The 26,947-nt window shown below is 41.7% G+C and overlaps 1 protein-coding gene across 2 annotated transcripts in view; it reads left to right on the top strand.

Moving 5' to 3' along the window:
• CPO (carboxypeptidase O) overlaps positions 1-26,947 on the top strand; it is a 171,935-nt gene that overhangs the window by 6,652 nt on the left and 138,336 nt on the right. The window contains exon 1 of one of the 2 annotated variants that reach the window (XM_082262022.1): positions 26,614-26,747. The exons of the other annotated variant lie outside the window; for it this stretch is intronic. Within the exon in view, the coding sequence (XP_082118148.1) occupies positions 26,650-26,747 (98 nt within the window). The 5' untranslated portion in view covers positions 26,614-26,649. Of the gene's footprint in view, positions 1-26,613; positions 26,748-26,947 lie in introns of those variants that run through there. 2 annotated transcript variants of the gene reach the window in all.

Raw genomic sequence — 26,947 nt, 5'->3', positions numbered from 1 at the left:
TTTAGTCTGTTGGAAGTTCACCAAACACTTGAAAAAATCCACCAACCGCAAACTAAGAGCTTGACCCCAGACTATGAGAGACAAACCTTGTTATTTTTTCTCACATTTTTTGCAGGCCAATTGATAAAAGCAAAAGGCATGGGTAGCTGGACAAAGCAATGGGGAACATGTACCAATGCACGAACATGTTTAAATAATACAGTACAGCAGCAGCAAGTCTTTAAATAAGGCTTAAAGGGTAATATTAAAAATACACATTTGCTTTAATTACGAAGCTTGGGGGATGCCTTAAACCTCCACATGAAGTGGAACACCTGTAGGATGTATTCCAGCAAAAATGGCATTGAAAAACAAGTGCCCCTATAAGACAATTGTGATCCCTTGCCTGCTTCTGTTTGTAAATTAAGCATCCGGGGGGGGGATCCCAGGTGATGTAATTGACTACAGACTTTATTGACCATCAACCAGTATCCCAAGCCAGTTCGTTGACATTCAGCTGCCAGCTGAGGAGCTGTCATTTGCAGTGAAAGTCATCATGTTTGTGTCATCAAGGGAGTCATTTATTGTGATTAATACATGGATGGATGACATAATTGACATTGGATTTACACTGTGGGACACTTTTTCCAATGAAATATATTTTTAACTGTGTCTGTTTGTTTACTTACTTTTTTGGGGGGTTGTACTATAAATACAAGTATTCCAGATTCCTATGAGTCCCAAGCCCCTCCTGTAGACCCCTACATCCACCCACCAATTATGTAGGGATGAGGCCCTTGTCTTTATCAACAAGGGGCCAGCTTGGCCAAGGTACCCTCTGCATGTTATGGGCATGCAGCCTGGTATGGATGGTTAAAGAGAGGGGGGTCCACCAAAAATCCAATGCAGAGCCTTATCATCGATAGGCGTTTGTTAAGGGTTTTTGAAGGGAACCCCATGCAAAGAAAAAAAAAATGCAATGGGACACTCCCCAAAATCGATACCAAGCTCTTCCTTGTCCTGGTTTGGGGTCTGGTATAGATTTTTAAGGGGGCCCCAAACAAAAAAATGAAAAAAAAATTGTGTGGGGTCTCCCCAAAATCCACAGCAGACCCGTTTTAAGACATGCAGCCTGTCTGACCAGAAAAAAAGAGGAGCAACCAACAAGTCTCTCTGTTCTTCCTGAGCCATACAAGGCCACGTGGCCTCAACATGGGGAAGGTACCTTGCCATGGAGCCACACAGGTGGCAAGGTACCTTTCCATTAAACACACAGAAACCATAGGAAAAGAAAATGTTAATAATCCATAAATGCTACTTTAATCGTATTGTCCAGTTATGAAGATCACAACATCCCCTGGCAATAAAGACTGGTGGTGTACAATGAATCTCGGATAGACTCATAAAGGCCTTTAGCGGTTCAATCATCGCAAGCCTTGAGATGGAACTTAGTAGGCTCTAGTTAAAAATATTGATTGGCCCTGCAAGCATAAAGGCATCATATTGCTGAACACAATGGCATCCTTGCGTAAACCAGACCACAGTAGTTCATTGCAGGTCTCTGATTTGTTAAGCAATTGTTTGCTTTTATTTTTTTGCATTAAACAGAGTTTATGACTCATATTCTAGACCGTAAAACTAAATGCTTAGCTTGTAATGTTAATGCTTGTTGTAGTTTACTTAGTATTTTGAAAGTGACAGAATAACGTTAAATGAAAAAAGAATGTGTTAAAAGAAGTTTAGACCTATGTAATGACTATTTATCAAAACATTTAATAATCCATAAAGCTGTTGAGTACTTGGTTATATATATTACATTATTTGTAATCAGGGCTGCTGTAAGAAATCACGGGGCCCTGTACAGCCTACCTGACAGGGCCCCCTGAAAATATCAAAATATATTTTCACTAAAATGCCCCGGCCGGGATGCTATGTTTTACAGCCATAGCAAATATTATACCCTCGTGGAACAAAACCTATTCAAACGAATAGCGCAGCCCTGAGCCACAAACACACGTCCCCACGGTGAGGGAGAAAAGCAATCCTGCTTACCAGATCACATTGACCAACAAATTATAGAGAGGTCAGTAAAGACATGTGGAAAGCCAAAAAACAACCATTCAGTTGCTGGGCCAGGTATACAATATGATATATAGAATAACGTGCAGTGCTAAAAAAATACTCAATAAAGAATTACAATGATTAAAGTGAACAATGTGAATAAAATATCATAAAAGTCCCAAGTGCAAAAACTTAAAAATCAATTCCAGGGTGATGTGCGTTATCCACGTAGGACAACAGATCCCAACACCAAGAGGAAAGACATATGATTACGCTCACCGGAACAAATGGACCAAACTTGTCATATGACAAAAGGGTCAGATAGGCTCATAAGATATCCTGAGGGTCTTCAAACTGCAGTAGAAGATGTTCACGTTTGCAGTCAAAGGGCCAGATGTAGTAAATCTCCTCTCTCCCCAGATTACATGGAAAGGATAATCCCAGACAAAACAAACATAGTGTAATTCCACTTAAAATAAATTTATTAAAAGTAAAAAATACACTTACAAACATCTAGGAATAGAATATTAGGCAATGAATGACAGAGACATGAATCCAGCTGTCTTTGGCATAATCCTGGCTGCATGAGGCAAAGTCCTGATGCGTTTCATCAAAAATGATTTTATCAAAGGTAAATGTCAACTGGAATAATGAGCCAAACATTTATATATAGAGTAATCAATCAAGTAGACTGGTATCCCACCTGAAATGAACTGCCAGGCACCACTATGCCGGCCAAGATGGCGTCGGCGTGAGGTCCAAGCCTCATTCTTGCATAAAGGAACTGACCCGACATCACTTCCGGGACAAACAGGAAGTTAGGTAGCGATAGTTTCACTTCCAGGAGGCAAACCATTATGTAAATAAACAGAGGAAACCGGTCAAACACGGTTCCAAAGGGTTTCCCCGTAAAAAGGGAAATCCTAAAAACGAGCAGGGCTCTAACTGCCAGCCATATACCCCCATTAGGGAAGGCTATCAGGGGGGAAACTGGGGTCCTCATTATGCCAATTCCCTGAGAGGTAATTGGCATTATAGGGGTAATCAGCAAAGAGGTTCCTCCCCACCTCCACAGAGGTTTCAGAATGGTTATTCTCGTACTCCACAGCACTATCCTAACAAAAATGGTGTAAACACACATAACAGGTTTTCGCCTTTAAGACGAGATTCATATGGTGGCTTTGACCATTCATATATGGATGATGAATATGATCATCGTAATATGTCACCTTTTGATTATAATCAGTCCTGTCCGTACAAAAGATCAATGATCCCTCATATGCTTAATGCGGCCAAAGCCCTGATCCCCGCCTTCTGGGGCTCACCGACCATTCCCAAGATATGTCACTGGCTACGGAAAATTGATATGACATACCAATTAGAGGAACTTACTTTCATAGCCCGTGACAAACTGGACCGTTTTCACTTTGCCTGGCAACCTTGGTCCTCTTTTAAAAGCACTTCTTCCTATGTGGCCCTACTCACTGAGGACACCCCCCTTGGTTTATCACCTTCTAATGTAATCCTTTCTGATTAAAGTTTTTATTATTTGGTACATAAGCTACCCGTGGCCTATTTTCCCACCCTCCCCTCCCCCCTCTTACCCCCTTTTTCTCCCTGCTGCTCTCTCCTTTTCTTTATCTTTCTTTTCTGCTTTTTACTATCCTTTCACTTTCCTATAGGTGCTCTCCGACATTGGTTTTATGATACAAAATGTTGTGCTTTCAGTATGTCTTCCCAGACTTTTCATAACTGGGCGTGCTGGACGCGCACTGAGATGTTCGTGTACCCATTGATATTGTTCCATGGCTTTTTGCCGTATTTAATGTCGGATTGTATTGTCTATGTTCTGTTTTTCTTTGTCTTCTTGAAAAATTTTCAATAAACAGAAATTAAACAAAAAAAATAATCAGTCCCGTCCGTGATCTAGTCAAGGCTGGGATTTTCCTCGGGAGTCCCACAAAGGCAAGAGGGGTCCAGAACCAAGAGAACCAAGAGAGGTACCAGAGGGGGGTGGCGGGTCCAAATGAAAAAGAAAAAGGACAAAATAGGGTTAGGTATCTTTAACGTTAGTAAGGTAGAGCTTACTCAAGATGAGTTAATACCTTAGATAAGGGTTTAAAATATGTGCCACCTAGACCCATGAACAAGTTCAATACTTTTATTGATATCCACAAATTTGTTTGAAAGGTTAATGTACAAAGATATATCTTGTCCAACACTAGGCCCACCCCTCGCTCTGAATATTCCTCTTCTAATATTAGACACTCAGGACTATCTAATCCTTCTTTGTTCAACCCCCCCTGGACCTGTTGCTTCTTCAGTGGCAGTCTTTAGTGATTTAGTTCTCAAAGACCTTGCTGAACTGCCAGTTAAAAAACTACGTCCACTCCCTCATCTTAGGGCCAGTCTAAAAATCCCTTTGTGAGAGAAAGGAACTCGTGATCCGTCCCGCCGATAAGGGGGGGGCGGGATCGTTTTCCTGGATAAAAATTATTATTGCTTAGAGATGGAACTATTCCTAAGTGACCAAGATACTTACATTAAATTATCTACTAATCACACTTTTCAATATAAAAAAGAATTGGTCAAATTGATCGACAAAGGATATAGAGATCAGATTCTAGATAAGAAGGAGAAATCGTTCTTGGTTCCAATTGCTCCGAGGATACCAGTCATGTATTATTTGCCTAAAGTTCACAAGAACCCGACCCATCCACCGGGTCGCCCGATCGTGAGCGGGATTGACTTCATAACCTCTCGCATCGGTAAATACATTGACCACTTCCTCCAACCCCTGGTGTGTACCGCATCCTCTTACATCAAGGATACCAGGAATGTTATCAACATCCTTGGTGGTTTGTGTATAGAGGGGAGACATCTTATGGTAACAGCTGATGTCACCTCCCTGTACACATGTATACCACACATCTTTGGGTTCAGAACAGTGGAACACTATCTAAAAAGTGACCAGTCCATTCCCCTTCCCCAGCGGGAATTTATCCTAGATTCATTGTTGTTCGCTACTGGACACAATTATTTCTGGTTTAACGGCCAATATTATCTACAACAAAGGGGTGTTTGTCCCCAGTTTGGCCAACCTCTTTATGGCCAAATGGGAGGAGGATGTCGTCTATCCTTTAAATAGGCCTGAGGTGGTGCTATGGATTCGCTACATAGACGACATCCTCCTCCTGTGGAAAGGTGATGCTATGTCCCTAGATTCTTTTATGTCCCCTTTAAATAATAATGATCAAGGAATACAATTAACATATGAATGTAGTGATAACAACATTCATTTCCTTGATTTTTATATTTCCTTGGTAGGTAATCAGTTACCAGTACATTTTTTAAGTTTTCGGACCGTAATTCTTACTTGCCCACTGACAGCTGCCACCACAAAGCTTGGTTGACTGGAGTTCCGAAAAACCAATTAATTAGGCTTAGAAAGAACTGCACTTTGGACGATGATTTCTTCCAACAGTCCCAAGTTTTGAAGGAGAGGTTTGTGACTAAGGGGTACCGGTCGGAATCTCTTGAGTCCACTATTGCTGAAGTCTCTAATATTGAGAGGGCTCAGCTATTAGCGGGTTCCACCAGAACGAATAATAATCCTGAGTTCACTAAGTGGTCCCTGTTTACAGAATTCTCCACTCAACACAGACAAATCAAGCAAATTTTCTATAAACACTGGGATGTGTTGAAAAACGATCGCGTCTTGGGTCCAGTTTTTCCTGAACGACCCAGGGTCACCTTTAGGGGTGCCCCCTCGCTCAGGGATAAATTAGCTCCTAACGTGTTGGACCCTAAAGCTAAACCAAGGTTTTTTGCTAATCTGGTGGGTTTTTACCTGTATCGGAGGTGTAGAGTTTGTGAACTCAACTGCGACAGAAGGGGGACGTTTTTATCCTTCCAGTCCACTGTCACTAGTTGCATTTACCATATTAAGTTTTTCTCCACATGTGTCACCACCCATATTGTTTATTTGCTGACATGTCCTTGTCATAAACAATATGTGGGATGGACCATCAGAGCATTTAATGTGAGAGTTAATGAACACATCACAAATATTATCCAGGGCAAGGACAATCATAATGTGTCCAAACATTATTTAGTCCATCATAATAAAAATCCAAGGGGTACATTATTTCAAATTATAGATCACTTTGTCCCTGCTTGGAGAGGTGGGTCCAAGCTGAGGGGCGTTTAACGTCGTGAAACATACTGGATATATACGTTGAAATCTTACTTCCCCCGTGGCCTTACTATTGAATGGGATATTAAGGCCTTCATCAATACAGCATGATTTTTTGATGTCAGTGTTTGATCCCTTGGTTTGGATGACTATGTTTTTTTCAGCTATTTCTTTCATGGTTCTTTTGACCATTTTTGCGCTCTTCTTCTTCTTTATTTATATATATATGTATATATTTAATATTTTATCTATCATCACCTTCTCATACTTCTGGTATTTTATTTTCAATACCGCTGTATGCCTAGGTCAGAATTTATCTATTCTTATTTTTATGTCATTTTTATATGGTTGTTATTTGCTTCTATCTTTGAAGCTGTGCACTGCAGTTTAATATATTGTCCACTAGATGGCTTATGTGAGTCATGTGTAGTTTCTAGTGTTTTTTCTACGCTGATTCCCGTTATGGTTATTGATAAGAATAATCTAGTTAATTTTAATGTTAGTTATCACTCGTTTTATCAACAGTGATGTTGATTTACTGCCCCATATATAAAGCCTACTTCACAGTTTCTTTATTCGCATTGTTGGCCCCGCTCTGTTTATTTACATAATGGTTTGCCTCCTGGAAGTGACACGATTGCTACCTAACTTCCTGTTTGTCCCGGAAGTGATGTCGGGTCACTTCCTTTATGCGAGAATGAGGCTTGGACCTCACGCCGACGCCATCTTGGCCGGTGTTCCGTGAAAAAAACCTACCCGTGAAAATTTCATACCCTCGTCACTTCCGGTCAGCGAACAGCTGAGGAGCTTACTAGTGCGCATGCTCGGAGGGTATGGAATGTGTGTTATAATGTTACACCGCATCAGCTGTTGCGGCAGTTACATTAAAACATCTCCGCTGCAACATCAATCATCTCCGCTCCTACCCCTGTCACTTCCCTGATGTTGGCTACTAAATGTAAAAACGGATAACGGAGCCAAGATCTCCGTGATTTAGATTTCATACACCTGCCGCCACTTTTACATTTATTAGCCAAGATCAGGGAAGTGACAGGGTTAGGAACGGAGATGATTTATGTTGCAGCCGACCTCTTTTAATGTAACCGCTGAGTCGGTGTAACGTTACACACACTACCGTGATAATTTCATACCCTCCGAGCATGCACACTGCTACGCTGCTCAGCTGTTCCATTACGTTTCTGACAGGAAATGACGTGGGTATGCAATTTTCACAAGGTATGCTTTTCTCACGTTACACCGACATAGTGGTGCCTGGCAGTTCATTTCAGGAGGGATACCAGTCTACTTGATTGATTACTCTATATATATAAATGTTTGGCTCATTATTCCAGTTGGCATTTACCTTTGATAAAATCATTTTTGATAAAACGCGTCAGGCCTTTGCCTCATGCAGCCAGGACTATGCCAAAGACTGCTAGATTCATGTCTCTGTCATTCACTGCCTAATATTCCTGGATGTTTGTAAGTGTATTTTTTACTTTTAATACATTTATTTTAAGTGGATTTACACTATGTTTGCTTTGTCTTGGATTATCCTTTCCATGTAATCTGGGGAGAGAGGAGATTTACTACATCTGGCCCTTTGACTGCAAATGTGAACATCCGCTACTGCAGTTTGAAGACCCTCAGGATATCTTATGAGCCTATCTGACCCTTTTGTCATATGACAAGTTGGGTCCATTTGTTTTTCCGGTGAGCGTAATCATATGTCTTTCCTCTTGGTGTTGGGATCTGTTGTTCTACGTGGATCACGCACATCACCCTGGAATTGATTTTTATTTTTTTTCCACTTTTACGTTTTTTAAGTTTTTGCACTTGGGACTTTTATGATATTTTAGTCACATTGTTCAATTTAATCATTGTACTTCTTTATTGAGTATTTTTTTTAGCACTGCACGTTATTCTATATATTGTATTTTTCAACACATGTCAGTTGAGTGTGTTAGCTGCTTCATTTTCTTGAGTTAGCGCAGTTTATTTATTTCTCTTTTTTTCATAGGTATACACTATGTTCTCCACAATGATACTAAGGCCAAAAAAGGACTCCACACTCGTTCTTCAATAGGCTTCCAATCCGGAAGCAGTAGGCAGGATCAATAGCTTAACCTCAGGAATCCAGATATGCTGCCACTGCCAGCACCCTCGGGCCTACTGAAGATTGAGTGTGGAGTGGTTTTCTGGCCATAAATTTGCAGTTTTTTGAAAATCACGGAGAACACATTTATAAAGACATTATATATTACAAGGGCTAAAGCTGTGTGTACATGCTCAAACCTTAATACCATAACTAAAAACCTGTTATTAGGTTTTTACTCCAGTAGTACATAATAAGTTTTCTACAGAAATGCTTAAATAATGCATTACAATTTAATTAAACCCATTAGATTTTAGTTGACTAAAATGTATTGGAGATTTTAGTCGACTAAAATACAACTAAAACAATTCTGATGACTAAAATATGACTAAAACTAAAATGGCATTTTATTCAAAAGACTATGACTAAAACAAAATCGAAAATTTGCTGTCAAAATTAACACTGCTCCTGAGTCCTGACTTACTTACTTTATCGAAAAAAAATAAGTACGGTATGTTTTTTTGCCTTATTATCTACCTTAAATCACAATGCTAATTGCAATAGTGTAATTGTTTGTAATCTAAATGCTGAAATTTGCAGTTAAATTTGTAATTTTGTAACTTTTGGAAACTCCAGTAAAAACTTGGCTGTGCCAGTAAATTTTGGGTGTCGTGTCAGTAAATTTTCAATCTATTAGGTTGGCAACATTGGCCGGCTGTACTGCTTTATCAGCAGCCCTGTTTGTAATTATCTTCCCAAGGACATGTATGCGCTCACATGGATTAATGTAATTAAGACATTTTAAATTTGCAGTTTTTTAAAAGTCACAGAGAACACATTGCACAAGTGTATACCTGCTCAACTTTTATAATTGAACAATTAAAAATAAAACAAAAAGGAAAAAAAAGAAAATAATTTGCTCTTATGGCAATTTTCCTAATCCATTCCTGCAATCTGATTCTCTGGATTTGCATTCCCCAAAAATCCATACTTAATTTTCTTCTAAACAAAAGATTTTACATTAAAAAAAGATATTCCTCCTTAGCACACCATTCATACAGTCTAAAATACAGTACATTCCCTTAAAATTGGGCCTTCCTTTCAAAACACAAACTTTAAACTGAGAGGTCTTGGGCTTTAAATGCCCCCATGGTAAAACACATGGGGCAACTTATCAGTTTTCTTCACATCCAAACTTATTCAACTAATATTAATGAAAAATTTTTTTTTTAAGTTTTATAGGGTAACAAGAAATACAGAGGATATAACTGACACAGGAACATTAAATTGGTTACAATCCAAATTGGGTTTGAAATATTGCTATTTAGTACTGATGGTGAGTGACCAGAACAGTAGAATAAACCATACAATCTGCATAATAGGAATTTCAGTACATGAAGCTGGGCAAGTAGAAACTAAAGAGAATGACAAAGGCGAAAATTATAAGCATGTAATTATGATAATACAGCATCCAAAAGAGCTCAACGCAATTGGCGCCCAGTCACTACCTCATAGTAACCATAGATAGACAAACAAAGTGGGGCCTGCCCACTACCAACCCTTCTGTTGGGGATTGGTCAGGGCCCTCAGAATACTACAGCTAACTCCTCCTAGATGCCTCCTAGATGCTTCTGGAACCTTCTCCAAGGTTCCAGCAAGCAGGGAGGAGTTGGTAGAGAAGCTGCTGCTGAGTCATCCAGCCTACCTGAGTCACTCACCTGACTCAGAAAAACACACAGGTTTGGCTGCCAGCCAAGCCTGACCTATTACCTATACTAACACAAAAACATTCTACTCTAGCAATGCTAGGGGGTGTTACATGTACAAATATGAATTAATAAATGTGATATTATATATTGATAATTTTACCAGATTGCAGCCGCGTGTTTCATTCAAAGTCTCAACTTCCCCTTTCTTTTATCTCGTACATAAGGATGGAGACATATGATCCTACCATGTCATTGCCTCATTTAAAGTCCCAAAAAATCCTCTTTCAATTATCCTTTCTCAGATTAGGCGGGTATGTTTCCCCTCTATTTGGGGTGTAGTCGTTTTAAGGGGAAGATTTAAGAGATATTTTTGAGTACTCAGGAGTTCTCACCCATGCAGGGTGAGGGGTTTAGGGGTAGTCCAGTTAGAGAAGAGTGGACTTATTTACAGTTCTCTCAGGATTGGTAAGTCTTCATTTGGAACCTGGAATTCTGAGGCTTGGAGAGACTTTGAATGGGAAAGAGGCTTCAAACCTGATTACATAACATAACCTGATCCTGAAAAGGTTAAAGCGGTAGTAAACTCTGCTTGGTCACTTGTACCTACAGGTAAGGTTATAATAAAGGTGCATACTAGAACATTCTGCCAATAACTTGAACGGTATTTTTTTTTTTTTTTTTAATTTAGCCTTCACTACTGCTTTAACTCGCCTGCAGGATAGGCCTGAAAAGGGAACAAGAAGCAGTAAGCAGGGGTCTGTGAGTAGAGATGTCTAGAACTATTCGCCAGCGGTGGGCGAACATATGCGATGTTCGGTCTGCCCCCTATACTTCATCATTGAGCAAACTTTGACCCTGTACCTCACAGTCAGCAGACACATTCCAGCCAATCAGCATACCCTCCCTCCCAGACCCTCCCACCTCCTATAAAAAAGCAAGGACAGCATCCATCTTAGATTCATTCTGAAGCTGTAGAGTTAGTTAGAGCAGGGAGAGTTCTGCTGCTGCTGCTGAATTAAAAGGGAAATCATTAGCTAGGCCAGTGTTCTGTGTCCATTCCTGCTGTAAGGACAGCATCCTGACAGCACCCCAAAAAGCCCTTTTTAGGGCTGGTATATCAGTCTGCTTTTATTTATTTTTTTCTATATATATATATATATATATACAGACTGTACTGTGTGCACACCACTCATATCGGGGGGCACAGTACCTTGCAGATAAAAAAGTAATTTAATTTTTACCCTTTAATATAATTGCAGTTGCCTGCCAGTGTGTGTCAGGCCCACTGACTGAATTGTGCCCACTGCCAGTGCCCACCACTCATATAGGGTGGCACAGCACCTTGCAGATAAAAAATGAATTAAATTTTTCCTCTGTAATATAATTGCAGGTGCCTGCCAGTGAGTGTTAGGTCCACAGACTGTACTGTGCCCACTGTCCACCACTCATATAGGGTGGCACAGCACCTTGCAGATAAAAAAGTAATTTCATTTTTTCTCTGTAATATAATTGCAGTTGCCTGCCAGTGAGTGTCAGGTCCACAGACTGTACTGTGGCCACTGCCAATGGACTGTTTGCGGTTGTTTGCGGTGCGTTAAACGGGGAGTTTGGTCTGTCAGAGTTTGGTCTGTCACTGTGAAGCGGGCGTAACCCTTACACTACCTGATCGATACAACATCATACCTGATCGTATTCACACACTGGATGTTTTAAAGCACGTTATTCCAAACAATTTAGGAATGTTAGGTGATTTGTGCCCTTTATGGATTAAAACCCAACTCTGCGTCAACTACAGAATTTTCCACTGGAGTTTTGCCATGGATCCCCCTCCGACATGCCACAGTCCAGGTGTTAGTCCCCTTGAAACAACTTTTCCATCACTATTGTGGCCAGAAAGAGTCCCTGTGGGTTTTAAAATTCGCCTGCCTATTGAAGTCTATGGAGGTTCGCCCGGTTCGCCCGTTCGCGAACATTTGCGGAATTTTATGTTCGCGACATCTCTATCTGTGAGGTGTTGGTTGGAGCAGCACACACACTGGTGATTGAGACTCTGCTAAGTGTAACCCTGTTAAGGGACATGTTTTTCAGGCAGCTAGCCAAAAGTTTGACTTGTACCAGGAGTATGGATTGTTTTGTTTATTTTATGCTACAATCAATGTATTTGTTTTCCTTTTGAAAACAATAAATGCTGCTTTGCTTTAACCAACATGGTGAGCTGGTGATCCCAAGCTCTCCAATAATACAACTGGTGCTATCTAGCCGAAAAAGCTGGTAGAAGTAAAACTAACATTTAAAGGACCAGAGCCAATTTTTGCACGTCCTGGTTTAGAGCTACACAGGCACTATAACACTGACATTTGCATGGACGAAGTTATAAAAGTCCTAGTTTAGGTAGTTTAGGCTACAGTGGCACATCAAGCCTTTCAAAAACAGGCCCAGCAGCGGGCCCATCCGGGAGCTAACAGCTGCTATAAGGAATCTCAAGGACATCATCAGGAGGCCATTCAGGTGCAAATACAGACCCAGAAGGAAGTCACTCAGGCACAACTACAAGAAGCGAACCACCACAACAAAGAGACATTGGCTCTGTTGATTAAGGCTCAGCAGTCCCAGGCAGTGCAGCTGGAGGTGCAGAAGTCTGTGCTGACTTAGTTGACTGCTGTAGTAGAGCATCTGAAGAAGGTTGTTGCCTCTAGCACCCCAATGACAAAGAGGGCCAGCCAGTTCATACAGAAACATACTTTCCATGATGAGGTAAAGGCAATTTTGACCACTTTTGGGCGCATGCCTGAGAGAAAAGGGTGACCTCATCACCAGTGAGCCAGGCTCATTACCCAGTCCTATCAGAGGAACCTTAGAAGGCCTACTATGACCTGCTATGACTATAATAACTCAAGGGGAAGATCTTAGCCCACTTTGGGGTGACTGTGGCAGTCCAGCCACACCTGATGCATAGTTGAAGGTTTTGTGTTTCCCAGTCACTGCTGTCCCAAATGCATGACCTGTTGCAACTGGTTACAAAGTGGTTTCAGCCAGAGAAGCTAATGGGCTCCACTTCTTGTGGCACTGTTATCCAAGAGGTTAGGGTGGTGCCCAAATAATCCATAATATCACAGTGGGGTTGGACTGTCCTGTCTTTGTGCAAGCATGGGACTATGCTCTCCATTCACAGAACCAGATCACATGCGGTATTTAGGTGTTTTCCCAAATACCGCATGCAATCCTGAAAATGTAAATTCACTACTGCTTTAAGCTGTATTTACCACATAAAGCAAAAACTCTTGGTAGATATTGCATAAAACAGGAGTAAAAGTCAATTCACAAAAAAAAAAAATGCATGCAGTAATTAAGTAGTGGTTCCGGCATGAGATATTTGGGGAACTGGCTACCGCTGGCATCCTTAACAACCAGTAAACAACCTGGTTGTTAAAGAGCGGGCAGCCGCCAGCTCCTTAACAACCATGGCAGTTACTGGTTGTGAAAATAGAGAGAGAATTGACAAAGTAATGCCACTGGTAAAGAAGCATTTACAGAAGGCAGAAGAAGCACAGAAAAGGGTATACAACCGCTCTGCCAAACTTAGTGCCAGGTTGGGGATCGGGTAGAGATGATTATACTGACAGTGGAGAGTAAGTTCCAGGCTAGATGGCAGGTAGAAAAGGTGGTAGAAAAGTAGATGAGGTAAATTAGAAAGTGCACCAACCTTACCAAACCTACCATGCAAACCTATTAAAACTCTGGAGAGACTCGAAGCAGGCAGCTATCCTGGCTAAGGTAAAATCAGAGACCCCTGTAGGTGTGGACCTAGTCCCAGTTATCACCAACCTGTCCAAGCCAATAACTTAGCAGGCAACAGAGTTCTTACAGAGAAATAGAGACTTTTTTTCAGTTCTGCCAGGCCTTACCAGAGTAATTAAGTATGACACTGTCACAGAACCTAATACAAAGGTCCATTCCTGAAGCACAGAGGAAAGTGGTATCGGAGGAAGTACATAAAATGCATGAACTTGATATAATTGAAGAATCTCAAAACAAGCCTGATTGTGTTGGTATTAAAGCTCAATGGAACCCTGCAGTTTTGTAATGATTTCAGAAAGCTGAATGAGGTGTCAAAGTTCAATGCATATCCAATACCCTGAGTAGACAAACTGATGGAGAGATTGGGACAAACCCGGTATATTACCAGGTACCTAGGGCACAATGTGGGTAGGGATTTTGTGAAACCTCAGATGAATAGGTAGAGGTTATGTAGGCTGCGCTCCGCAGAAGCAGGTACAAGCATTTTTGGGCACCGTTGGGTTTGTCCCCAACTTTGCCACTATTGCTGCAGTACTGACTGACTTGACAAAAGGTAAGAAGTCAATCATGGTCAAGTGGAATGACCAGGCTGAAAGGCTTTTCTGGTTGCCTTTTCAGTATCCAGTACTGGTTGCTCCAGACTTGTCACTTAGGAGCCACTCTATCCCAAGACATCAATGGGAGGAACACCCCATTGTTTTTCTTAGTAGAAAGTTTAAAGCCTCTGAGAGAAATTGTACCATATTAGAGTGAAAGTGCCTGGCCATTAAATGGGCTTTAGACTCCCTGAGCTATTTTCTCCTTGGCAGGAGATTTAATCTTTTGGGTTGTGGTTCCTTTAAGGAGGACATTTTTTGAGACATTTTAGAGTACTCAAGGGTTCACATCCATGCAGGATGAGGGGTTCTGGGGTAGTCTTTGGGTGGGAAAGAGCCTTCAACCCTGATTACAGGAAGCAGTCAGCAGGTGTCTGTGAGGGGTTGGGTGGAACACACGTGAGAGAAGGATGTGCTGCCTGGTGGCTGAAAATCTGCTAATAGGATGGTGACCTTGTTGTTGGGACCCCTGGGGCAGGCAAAGACATAACCCTGTTAAGGGGCAAGTTACTTCAGGCGGTGTGCCAAAAGTTTGATTTGTACTTGGGGTATGGACTGCTTTATTTATTTTATGCTGCAATCAATCTGTTTGTTTTCCTTTTTTAAAAAAAGGACTACTTTTCTTTTACCATTGTGGTTGGCTGGTGATATAATGAATATAACAATATATACAGTACTCTTCCTTTTTGGGTATAATTCACGCCAACAGTGTGTGCATAATCACAAGAGTCACACACCTCAAATCGCAGTAACAGACATGTGGATAATACATATCCTTTGTATAGCTGGGTAAAGGCTAATATTAAAAAGACACATACCATTGTGGCAGAGCCCTGAATACTGGATGCCGAGTAATTTGACACTGTGCAAACTGCGTGCATTCTAGGAAAGCAAAAGTTAAAGCCATCCTGCACTCCAAAAATGTGCATGTGATCCAGCCAGAAAATGGAAATATCTAATCTCGTTCCAGCCTGTGTCATCATGGACACAGGATACTGATTATGGCTGTCTAAATAAACAGATTGACCTCAACCAATTCAATACCGGGCACTTTCACCCCCTTCCTGCCCCGGCCAATTTTCAGTTTTTAGCGCTGTTGCAATTTGAATGACAATTGTACTTTTATTCAACACTGTACCCAAATTACATTTTTATTGTTTTTTGAAACAGATAGAGCTTTCTTTTGGTAGTATATAATCACCACTGTTTTTGGGGGGGTTTTTTAGGTAAGAAAAAAGGCAGAAAATTTGAAAAAAAAAATGTTTTTCTTAGTTTCTGTTATAAAATTTTACAAATAAGTAATTTTTCTCCTTCATTGATGTGCGCTGATAAGGCGGCACTGATGGGCAATGATAAGGCAGAACTGATGGGCGCTGATGAGGAGGCACTGATGAGGCTGCACTGATATGTGGCACTGGTGAGCACTGATATGTGGCACTGATAGGTGGCACTAATGGGCACTGATGGGCAGCACTAATGGGGCTACACTGATAATCAGAGCACTGATGATCAGTGCCTTGATTGTATGTGTATATGTCCCCTGTCACACTTGCTGGTTACCAGCCCCTTCTCTTCTCAAGCTGTGACAGTGCATGAGGAAAGGAATGCTTATAACCAGCAAGTTTTCTTACATGTAATTAGTTATGATAGGATCACATGGTAAAGGGTCACTGTTATATACACTAACTGACTACTTTATTAAGTATACCTTTTACATTGCTTGGTAACATAAATTACTAATCAGCTAATCACATAGCAGTAACTCAATGCATTTAGACATCTAGATGTGGTGAAGATGACTTGCTGAATTTTAAACTGAGCATCAGAATGGGGGAGAAAGGGGATTTAAGTGATTTTGACCATGGTATGGTTGTTGGTGCCAGATGGGCTGGTCTGTGCATTTAAAAAAGTGCTGATCTACTGGGATTTTCATGCACAACCATCTCTAGGGTTTACAGAGAATGGTCTGAAAAAGAGAAAATGGCAGTTGTGTGGACGAAAATTCCTTGTTGATGATAGAGGTCAGAGGAGAATGGGCAGACTGGTTCGAGATTATGGAAAGGCAACTGTAACTCAAATAATCACTCGTTACAACCAAGGTATGCAGAATAACATCTCTGAATGCACAACACATCGAACCTTGAAGCAGATGGTCTACTGCAGCAGAAGACCACACTGGGTGTCACTCCTGTCAGCTAAGAACAGGAAACTGAGGCTACAATTCGCACAGGCTCACCAAAATTGGACAATAGAAGATTGGCAAAACATTACCTGGTCTAATGAGTCTTGATTTCAGCTGCAACATTCAAATTGTAGGGTCAGAATTTGGCATAAACAACATGAAAGCATGGATCCAGCTTGCCCTGTTTAAACTGTTCAGACTGGTGGTTATGGTGTGGAGGATATTTTCCTGGCACACCTTTGGCCCCCAATTGAGTATCATGTAAACGCCATGGCCTACCTGAGTATTGTTGCTGACCATGTTCATCCCTTTATGACTACTGTGTACCCATCTTCTGATGGCTCCTTCCAGCAGGATAATGTATCATGTCACAAAGCTCAAATCATCTCACCACTGGTTTCTTGAACATGACAATGAGTTCACTGTACTCCAATGGCCTCCACAGTCACCAGATCTCGATCCAATAGAGCACCTGTGGGATGTGGTGGAGATTTGCATCATGGATGTGCAGCCGACAAATCTGCAGCAACTGCATGATGCTATTATGTTGTTGATTAGGTGCTAGCAAGGTGTACCTAATAAAGTGGCCGGTGAGTCTGTATATATACAGATGCAGCTCATAAAATTCAACAAAAAGTTTATTTATTTCAGTAATTCAATTTAAAAACTGAAACTCATATATTATACAAAGATTCATTAAACACAGAGTGATATATTTCAAGCATTTCTTTCTTTTTATTTTGATGATTATGGCTTACAGCTAGTGGAAACCCAAAATTCAGTATCTCAGAAAATTAGAATATTACATAAGGTGGTTTACTGAAAAGTATGTCCATGTACAATGAGGTATATACTCAATTCTTAATCGGGGCTCCTTTTTCATGAATTACTGCATCAATGCGGCGTGGCGTGGAGGCGATCAGCCTGTGGCACTGCTGAGGTTGTTATGGAGGCTCAGGTTGCTTTTATAGTGGTCTTCAGCTCGTCTGCATTGTTGGGTCTGGTGTCTCTTATCTTTCTCTTGACAATACCCCACAGATTCTCTATGGGGTTTTGGTCAGGCGAGTTTGCTGGCCAATCGAGCACAGTGATACCATGATCATTAAACCAGGTATTGGAACTTTTGGCAGTGTGGGCAAGTGCCAAGTCCTGCTGGAAAATGAAATCAGCATCCCTATAAAGCTGGTCAGCAGAGGAAGCATGAAGTGCTCTAGAATTTCCTGGTCGAGGGTCGTGATAACTTTGGACTTTATAAAACACAGTGGATCAACACCAGATGACATGGCTCCCCAAATCATCAAAGACTGTGGAAAATGTTGCATTTCATTTGCAAATCAAAGTCCCAGAATCTGGAGGAATAGTGGAAAGGCACAGAATCCAAATTACATGAGATTCAGTGTGAAGTTTCCACAGTCAGTGATGATTTGGGGAGTCATGTCATCTGCTGGTGTTGATTCACTGTGTCTTATCAAATCCAAAGTCAGCGCAGCCCTCTACCAGGAAATTTTAGAGCACTTCATGCTTCCCTCTGCTGACTAGCTTTATGGAGATGCTGATTTAATTTTCCAGCAGGACTTGACATCTGCCCACACTGCCAAAAATACCTTACAAATGCGCTGTTGGGAGAATGGTCAAATATTCCCATAGACACACTCCTAAACCTTGTGGACAGCCTTCCCAGAAGAGTTGAAGCTGTTATAGCTGCAAAGGGTGGGCCAACTCAATATTAAAGCCTACGGACTAAGACTGAGACGCCATTAAAGTTAATGTGCTTGTAAATACATACAGTGGGTACGGAAAGTATTCAGACCCCCTTAAATTTTTCACTCTTTGTTATATTGCAGCCATTTGCTAAAATCATTTAGGTTCATTCTTCTTCCTCATGAATGTACACATAGCACCCCATACTGACAGAAAAACACAGAATTGTTGACATTGTTGCAGATTTATTAAAAAAGAAAAACTGAAATATCACATGGTCCTAAGTATTCAGACCCTTTGCTGTGACACTCATATATTTAACTCAGGTGCTTTCCATTTCTTCTGATCATCCTTGAGATGGTTCTACACCTTCATTTGAGTCCAGCTGTGTTTGATTATACTGATTGGACTTGATTAGGAAAGCCACACACCTGTCTATATAAGACCTTCCAGATCACAATGCATGTCAGAGCAAATGAGAATCATGAGGTCAAAGGAACTGCCTGAAGAGCTCAGAGACAGAATTGTGGCAAGGCACAGATCTGGCCAAGGTTATAAAAAGATTTCTGCTGCACTTAAGGTTCCTAAGAGCACAGTGGCCTCCATAATCCTCAAATGGAAGATAATATAATTTACTATATCGCATTTTCATTTTGCAAAACCTGATCACCTCTTTAGACAGATAAAGCCTGCTGCAGGTGACAGGTCCTCCTGTCAAGCACAGTTAATCCTAAAATAGCTGCATCCTTGGAATGACAGCTGTGATCCCAGAAGTGATGTAATACATGTCACCTCCGGGGTCATTGGTTGCAGGAGAGATTGAGGAATGAATGTTCTGAATTCCTCCTGCTCTCACTGGGCAAGCTGCTTCCCACAGTCTTGGGTTCCTTGGTGGAACAGAAGAGCCCAGGAAGCACCAAGGGTGCTGTCGGCTGTGGGAGGTGGGGGTAACTCCATTAACATTTTCTAGCAGCATTAGAGCAGTCTGGACTCTGGATCACTTTTATCAGAAAGCCCTTTGCTAGCTCTTAACGCTGGTACCATGCTTACAGCTTCAGCAGCAACTGTGAGCTTAATTTAACAACTTGTCTACCATGCTGTTTATAAATGTACCTTGGTGCCTTGCACTTTAGTGACATACATAAATGGATTATTTAGTAATTTTATATGAAGCATTATTTTGGAATTCTTGCCATTATTTGAAGATACAGATGCACTTGATATTTGTAAAATACCGTATTTTACGGCGTATAAGACGACTGGGCGTATAAGACGACCCCCCTAATTTTCATCTACCGGTAATACTTATACTTAGGTTACCTTGGAGATATTATACTCGGTGTATAAGACGACCCCCCATTTTTGGGGGATTTATTTGAGGTTCAAAAGTAGTCTTATACGCCAGAAAATACAGTATATATTAACTGCATGAATTAAAATTTTGAATTAATTTGGAACATTTTGTATGTTTTTTTTTTATATATCATGTTTAATACATGTAAGTAGGAGAAACAGGAGTGATTGGGTAATATAATTGTATGTCATCTACACTAGATTTAATTTCATTTGTTTAAAGGGGTAGGCGCTGTCTATGTTCAATTAATTGGTGCCCTGCATATCCATGTATTATTTGTACAGCAGCTAAGGGTAGGAAAGGGGAGGGCGTGGAATTAAAGCCCCTGTTGGGGTGCTCTAGAACCTCAAGCCAGATGTAGATTGCTACATTGTGTGCAACTCTGCAAGTTTTGTAGTACCACACCCAGCAGTCCTGTCAGACCTCAGATACAGAGGTGGCAAAGATGGAAAGTTCTCGTAAGCTATTTTTTGCAGGTTGAGGTGGGGGGTGGGGGGGGGGGGGTAAATTTTTTATTGGGGTTAGGGTCAAAATTGAGGGAGGAATGTTTGCTTGGAGAAGGAAGAAACATTGTTGTTTATATATTGCCATGATTGCACATTGTTGTCTGCATATTATGAAGATTACGGCTTATGTAACTAATACTCAATGCAGTTATCCAGCAGCCACAGGGATGACCAGATTGATGAGCTACATTTAACCACTTTACCACCGGAGGATTTTGCTGTCTTACGTCCAGGCCACTTTTTGCGATTCGGCGCTGTGCAACTTTAACTGACAATTGCGCGGTCGTGCGACGCCGTACTCAAACGAAATTTACGTCCTTTTTTTCCCACAAACAGAGCTTTCTTTTGGTGGTATTTGATCACCTGTGCGATTTTTACTTTTTGTGCTATAAACAAAAAAAGAGCGCTTATTTTGAAAAAATAACAATATTTTTAACATTTTTTTATATGAAATTCCCCCCCAAAAAAATGTAAAAATCAAAATGTTTTTAAATTTTTGGCCAATTTGTTTTCTGCTACCTATTTTTGGTAAAAAAAATCACAATAAGCGTATTTTGATTGCTTTGCGCAAAAGTTATTGCGTTTACTAACTAAGGGAAAGATTTCTGTCATTTTTGGTGTTTTTTTTTTTAATGAGTAATGGCGGCGATCTGCGTTTTTTTTTTTTGCGGGACAGATCGGACCCTTGACTGACATTTTTGACACTTTTGGGGGTACCAGTGACATTACTGCAGTAATCAGTGCTATATATATGCACTGTTACTGTAAAAATTACACTGGCAGGGAAGGGGTTAATTTTATTGGAGAGGGAGGGGTTAATGTATGCCTGGTGCTTACTGACATGTGTGGGGGGAGGTGACTGAGTGAGTCAGGGACAGATCGCATGTTCAGCTATGCAGAACACTGCAATCTGTCACTCCCTGTCACTTAGTAAATCCGCCCGCTCTGTTTACCCAGGCGGGCGGATCTCCAAACTAGATTCCCCAAACTATCCTCCCCTGGCCCGACTCCCGCTGTGACTGAAAACACGAGCTCCGCCTACAGGGGGAGGAGTCCAGCGACGTAGTACTACGTCGCTGGACGATAACGAACCACTTTGCCGCAGTACGGTCAACGTGACCGGTCGGCAAGTGGTTAAGGAAGCTGGAATCAGACCAAGCATGAATAAAGTAATATTTATTAACAGTAAAATAAAACCCCATCCAACAACAGCAAACAATATAGATTGCAAACCTGAAAATATATATGAACGGTGAACCAAATGACAGAAAGCCTGACTAGCAAACTAGCTATAATACAATATATCCAAACAAAAAGGCATGGGTTAATAGGGTAAGCCTGGAGGTGCAAAGAATAGTCAGGAAGAGGGAAGCAGAATTGGGATTAGGAAAAAGCGGAGCAGATATGAGGTAGTAGGCTGCAGGGTGCAGGTACTGGGCAGGAATGGTAACAGAATCACGGTAGGAATAAGGATCAGGATAAATCAGCAAGCAGGCATATGGCTAATAGGCAAAGCACTGAAACACAAGTGAAAGTCAAGGTAGCACTGAAGCACCGATAAAAGCACTGAAGCACCGATGAAAGCCAGTCAGACACCCACTGGTGGAAACTACGCCCTTCAGCTCTGGGAACCACAGCGCCAATGGCAGGTTATCCAAGTCCTGACCCCCCCCCCCCCCCCCCCCCGATGGAGCAGCCCTTGGATGCTCCACCAAGCCTTGAGCCTCAAAGTTCATCTGAATGACCCTTGTGCTGAATAAGTCCAAAAAGGAGAAGGTATCCCATCATTAGTTTCTGCAAACATTCAAGACCTTTTTAGCCCATAGTCCAACCTGCAGAATATCCTATTGTTGGGGGTCTGGAAACTAGCTGGGTGCCCAGCTGCCATCATAAATATATGAACCTTGACACCTCAAGTGCCTCAAGTCAGCAGGTACCCCAATGCTGGGATACCATGCGTCAGCCTAAGATTTAGCACTGGTGTAATTTGAGAGTACCGGAACTCTGACACCAGGGTGTCTTATCATAACCAAATAGCTTACCTGGTTCCAGGGAGCCATTCTTCCACTTTTCCAAGGCACAGGTACCCAACTTGGTTCTACTAGAGAAACTAAAGTCACAGCCTGGTGTCTGGATCATGGCAAGGCACAAATGGCACTCTGCCACACACAGCCTACTACTAAAGCTGTTATGGCAAAGTCAACTACCAGCAACAGAGGAAATGTCTGCACCACCAAACTTTGGTGCAACAGGAGCATTAAACTGCAAAAGGAACTCAGGCAGGCTGTAAAGTAGATATTGGATCATCAGAGGCAGGCCTGGCAGCAAACAAAAGATCAGCAGAGGCAGGCTGGGCTGTAGGCACAGGCTCAGTAAAGGCAAATTGAGCAGCAAACAAAGGATCAGCAAAGTGAGGTTAAACAGCCGACAGAGGATCAGTGGAACATGGCTGGAGTGCAGACAGGGGATCAGCAAAGTCAGTCTGGACAGCAGAGAGAGGGTCAGAGTAGTAAAGCTGAATAGCAGGCAGAGGATCAATGGAATCAAACTGGACAACAGGCAGTGGATCAGTGGCATCAGGCTGGATAGCAGGTGGCATATCAGTGGAGTCAGACTGGACAGTAGGAAACCTACAGTATCAGTGACATCAGACTTGGAAGCAAGTGGCGTATCAATGACAGCACGCTGGTCAGGGGTAAAGGATCATTGGCATCTGGCTGAATAGCTGGTGAAGCACCAATGGAGTCTAAATAGCAAGAAATGGATCTGTAGAATAAGAGTGGACAGCAAGAAGGGGATCAGTGGCATCAAGCTTGATAGCAGGTCAAGCACTAATGAAGTCAAGCTGGATGGCAGATAAGGACCCCATTTGGTTGAGTGGGTCAGTCGGTCAAAAGGATGGATTGAACCTACAAGAAAGTCCTAAGCAGATGTTATTGCTGTAGAGGAAGGCCGGTGCTGAAAGTCCCAAGCATGAGATGGCAGTAGTCAGAGCTTAGCCTGCGTCAAGAGAAACCACACAGCTACATTTTTACCATCCTCCAGCAATCCCCACTTAAGCTGCAAAGGCAGCAGATGGAGGTGTTTATATGCCGTGGTCGATATACTTTGCTTTGAGCCTGCATCAAAAATGATCCTCCCTGTGCAGTAGCGCCACCTAATGCAACCCATTCAAGCATTTGGGAGTACGCCACAACCACAGTGCAACTGGTTGTTGTCCTCATGTTGTCACAATATCCTATTTGCTTCCTTCCAATTGAATTATTATTTGCCACCTAATTATTTGCTGCCTACAATTTAAATGATTTTTGCCAGTATATTGTATACAATTGCCTATTTGGGGACCCTGTACTAGGGATCGACTGATATCGGTTTTTCGTTGCCGATACCAATACCGATAATTTCGCATATCGGTATAGGCCAATAAGGGCCAATATTTTGTACATTTAAAGTTTTGAAAATGACTGGTATCCTGTGGTGGGTGGCTGGCTGGCTGGCACCCTGTGGTGGATAGATAAATGGCTGGCACCCTGTGGTGGGTGGCTGTCTGGCACCCTGTGGTGGATGGCTGGCTGTCTGGCACCCTGTGGTGGGTGGCTGGCTGTCTGGCACCCTGTGGTAGGTGGCTGGCTGGCTGGCACCCAGTGGTGGATGGCTGGCTGTCTGGCACCCTGTGGTGGGTGGCTGGCTTGCTGGCACCCTGTGGTGGGTGGCTGGCTGTCTGGCATGCTGTGGTGGGTGTGTGAATGGCTGGCTGTCTGGCACCCAGTTGTGGGTGGCTGGGTGGCAGGCACCCTGTGGTGAATGGGTGGCTGGCTGGCACCCTGTGGTGGGTGGGTGGCTGGCACAGGGGCTGTGGATGGCTGGCTGGTAGAGGGCCTGTGGGCGGCTGGCTGGTACAGTGCATGTGGCTGGCTGGTACAGGGCCTGTGGGTGGGTGGGTGGCTGGCTGGTACAGGGCCTGTGGGTGGCTGGCTGTCTGGAACCCTGTGGTGGGTGGGTGGTTGGCTGTCTGGCACCCTGTGGTGGGTGGCTGGGTGGCTGGCTGGCACCCTGTGGTGGATGGGTGGCTGGCACAGGGGCTGTGGGTGGCTGGCTGGTACAGGGCCTGTGGGTGGCTGGCTGGCTCGCTGGTACAGTGTCTGTGCCTGGCTGGTACAGGGCCTGTGGGTGTGGATGGCTGGCTGGCACCGGGCTGCTGTGGGTGGGTGTATGGCAGTGATACACTCCCGCGTGACTAGTCCCGACTCCAGATGAGGCTGTCCAAGGCAAGGGAGGCGGCAATATCGGCCAGTTCCGGGGCCGATACAGATATGTCGGGGAAAGTGCATATCGGCCCTCGATATATCGGCCTTGCCGATAATCAGTTGATCCCTACCCTGTACTGTCAGAATTGCCATTTTTTGTATTATTAAGTTACTTCCGTTTAGAGGATCATTTTACTATAACCTATGCACCTCTAGGTCTGTCACTATCAAAACATGTCACTACTATCCTATTACTAATATGTTTCACCATTGTGTACTGCTATTAAATCCTTACATTGTATTAAATGTTACATGCAAATATTTGTCTCTTTTTTTAACCAGGGTGTACTATTTGTGCCACTATTAAAACCTTCAAGTTTACTTTTTTTGTCAACATGATTATACATAAAACATTCAGATAAAAAAATACTTTCAATTTATTTTCTTTTCAATCGGTATTTATTAAATTTCATAATTACTACTGAAAATAATTTTGCTGTATAAATGAGTGAGGGGGAGGAAGGTGTGGAGGGAGCATTTTAATTATTAATCTGACCGAGGTGTTAATTACGCTAGGTACACAACTGATGACACCTATTATTTCTCAAAAACTACAATTTTCAGATTTCCCTGCATTATGGTCCTTGGGCCAGTTCACACCAAAGAAACACAGCCCGGATGCTTTCCAGATGCTTTTCCACATGCGTGTTTTTTAAGTGTTCCAATAAGTTTTTGATGCGTTTTTGTTGCATTTTTGATGCAGTCCAGTGCGTTTTTCCCCTTCTTTTTTTTTAACCTTAAATAAGGACATGTGTATTCCAGTACTTTTTTGTATGTTTAGGTGCATTCCAGTGCGTTTTTGATGCATTTTACAGCGTTACAGTACAGTCCAGTGCAGGAAAAATGCAGCATGTTCTACTTTTTTTTTCTGGAACTGGAACGCCCTGGAACTGCAAGCACTGGTGTTAACTCCATTAGAAACCATATAACCTACTTTCAATATGTTTTTGATGCAGAAAAAAACGCACTGGACTGCATGTGGTGTGAACTGGCCCTGCCTCTTCCAAATTTTAAAAAAGATGTCTTGCAACTCTATTCCTCTGCTATTTTGTTATTCTAGAAATCAAATGGAATTGATTAACACCATCATTCGGTCTTGCAATATTTTCAGCAGTTGAGTGAATATTGTAGTTTACGCATGTCAAATCTTGAACCCCTGAGAGAGGTAAGAAGTCATCAAGATGATGAAACTTGCCAGGCTCTGGTAACAAATTACCATTTTTCATGTTTTTTTTTTTTTTTTTCTTGCAGTTCTTGAAAAGGAAAAACTGAACGTGTTACTGTGCAGTACCATTTTCTGTGTATCTTGTGTTTTCTCCAGGAGGTGGCTGCATTGTCCAGAACAGTTTTTTTTTACCAGTCTTTCCAACTTAATGGTAGCAGCTAGATTCTGATCATTCTATTAATAACACAATGAATATCTATTTTGTTTTTATGTCATGTTATATTTATACATGTATATCTAGTGATATAATTATAACCCATGAGCAATACATGTATCTGTGTGCCAGTGTCAGCATCAGTCAGTATTACAAGTATTAAGCCATCTTTAAAACAAAGCCTCGTGTATATATATATATATATATATATATATATATATATATATACACACACATACATATATATATATATATATATATATATATATATACAAATATATATATATATATATAAAAAGTCTATTGTACTGTACATAGTATAATATAAATTGCATTGTACAGCTAATACTTCCTTTAATATAAACTTACATTGCAGTTTATATTACAATATTTGAAATCTAATAGTAACCATAAAAGATGTTCATTTGTAAACTAGTTATATTAAAATCTCATAGCAATGAAACCTTAGAAGGTGTTAAAATGAAAAATATTTTCTCCTGTAAGGCAGTGCCAGAGGATGTCTGTAGTAAGTGGGAGTGTAGCTTTAAGGGATCATCGGATTAATTAAAGCGTGCCTTTCTCCATATGTGCATTCTCTTTTGTTTGGAAAAGAATAGCTAAGGACCTAGCCATGCGCGCCATTCATTTGTTTAATTCTGTCACTATTGTTTTTAAAAACCTGTCTTCAAATCGTCACCATAATGGGCTCCGTTCAGACACGCTCCAGGGAGCCTGCTGATGCGCTGACATCAGCTCCCGGAGCATCGTGGGTAGCCAGCGTATTAAAATGGAGCCAAGCACACAAGACTGTGGGCAGCTGGCTCTGGCCAGTACTATCCCAGCAAAGAACAGATTGAAGAGAAAAAGAAGAGACAGCTTTAGCAGGTAAACATCTGGGACCCTTTTTTTTTTTTTTTTGTTAACCATTTTGCTGCTAGAAGATGACTGAGAATTTGTTAAGCAGCCCTTGTGAACTGCTATATGTAGTGGTTTGCTTATATTCTAAAATACATTATAAATAGAACCAATGTCCACAGTTTAGGACTAGCTATTGACATCAGAAGGTATTTTGACATTTGGCCACT

The sequence above is a fragment of the Pelophylax lessonae genome (assembly GCF_965119305.1).
Source record: "Pelophylax lessonae genome assembly, chromosome: 6".
In the NCBI taxonomy this organism is placed as follows: domain Eukaryota; kingdom Metazoa; phylum Chordata; class Amphibia; order Anura; family Ranidae; genus Pelophylax; species Pelophylax lessonae.
This window is presented reverse-complemented; position numbering and strand designations above follow the sequence as displayed.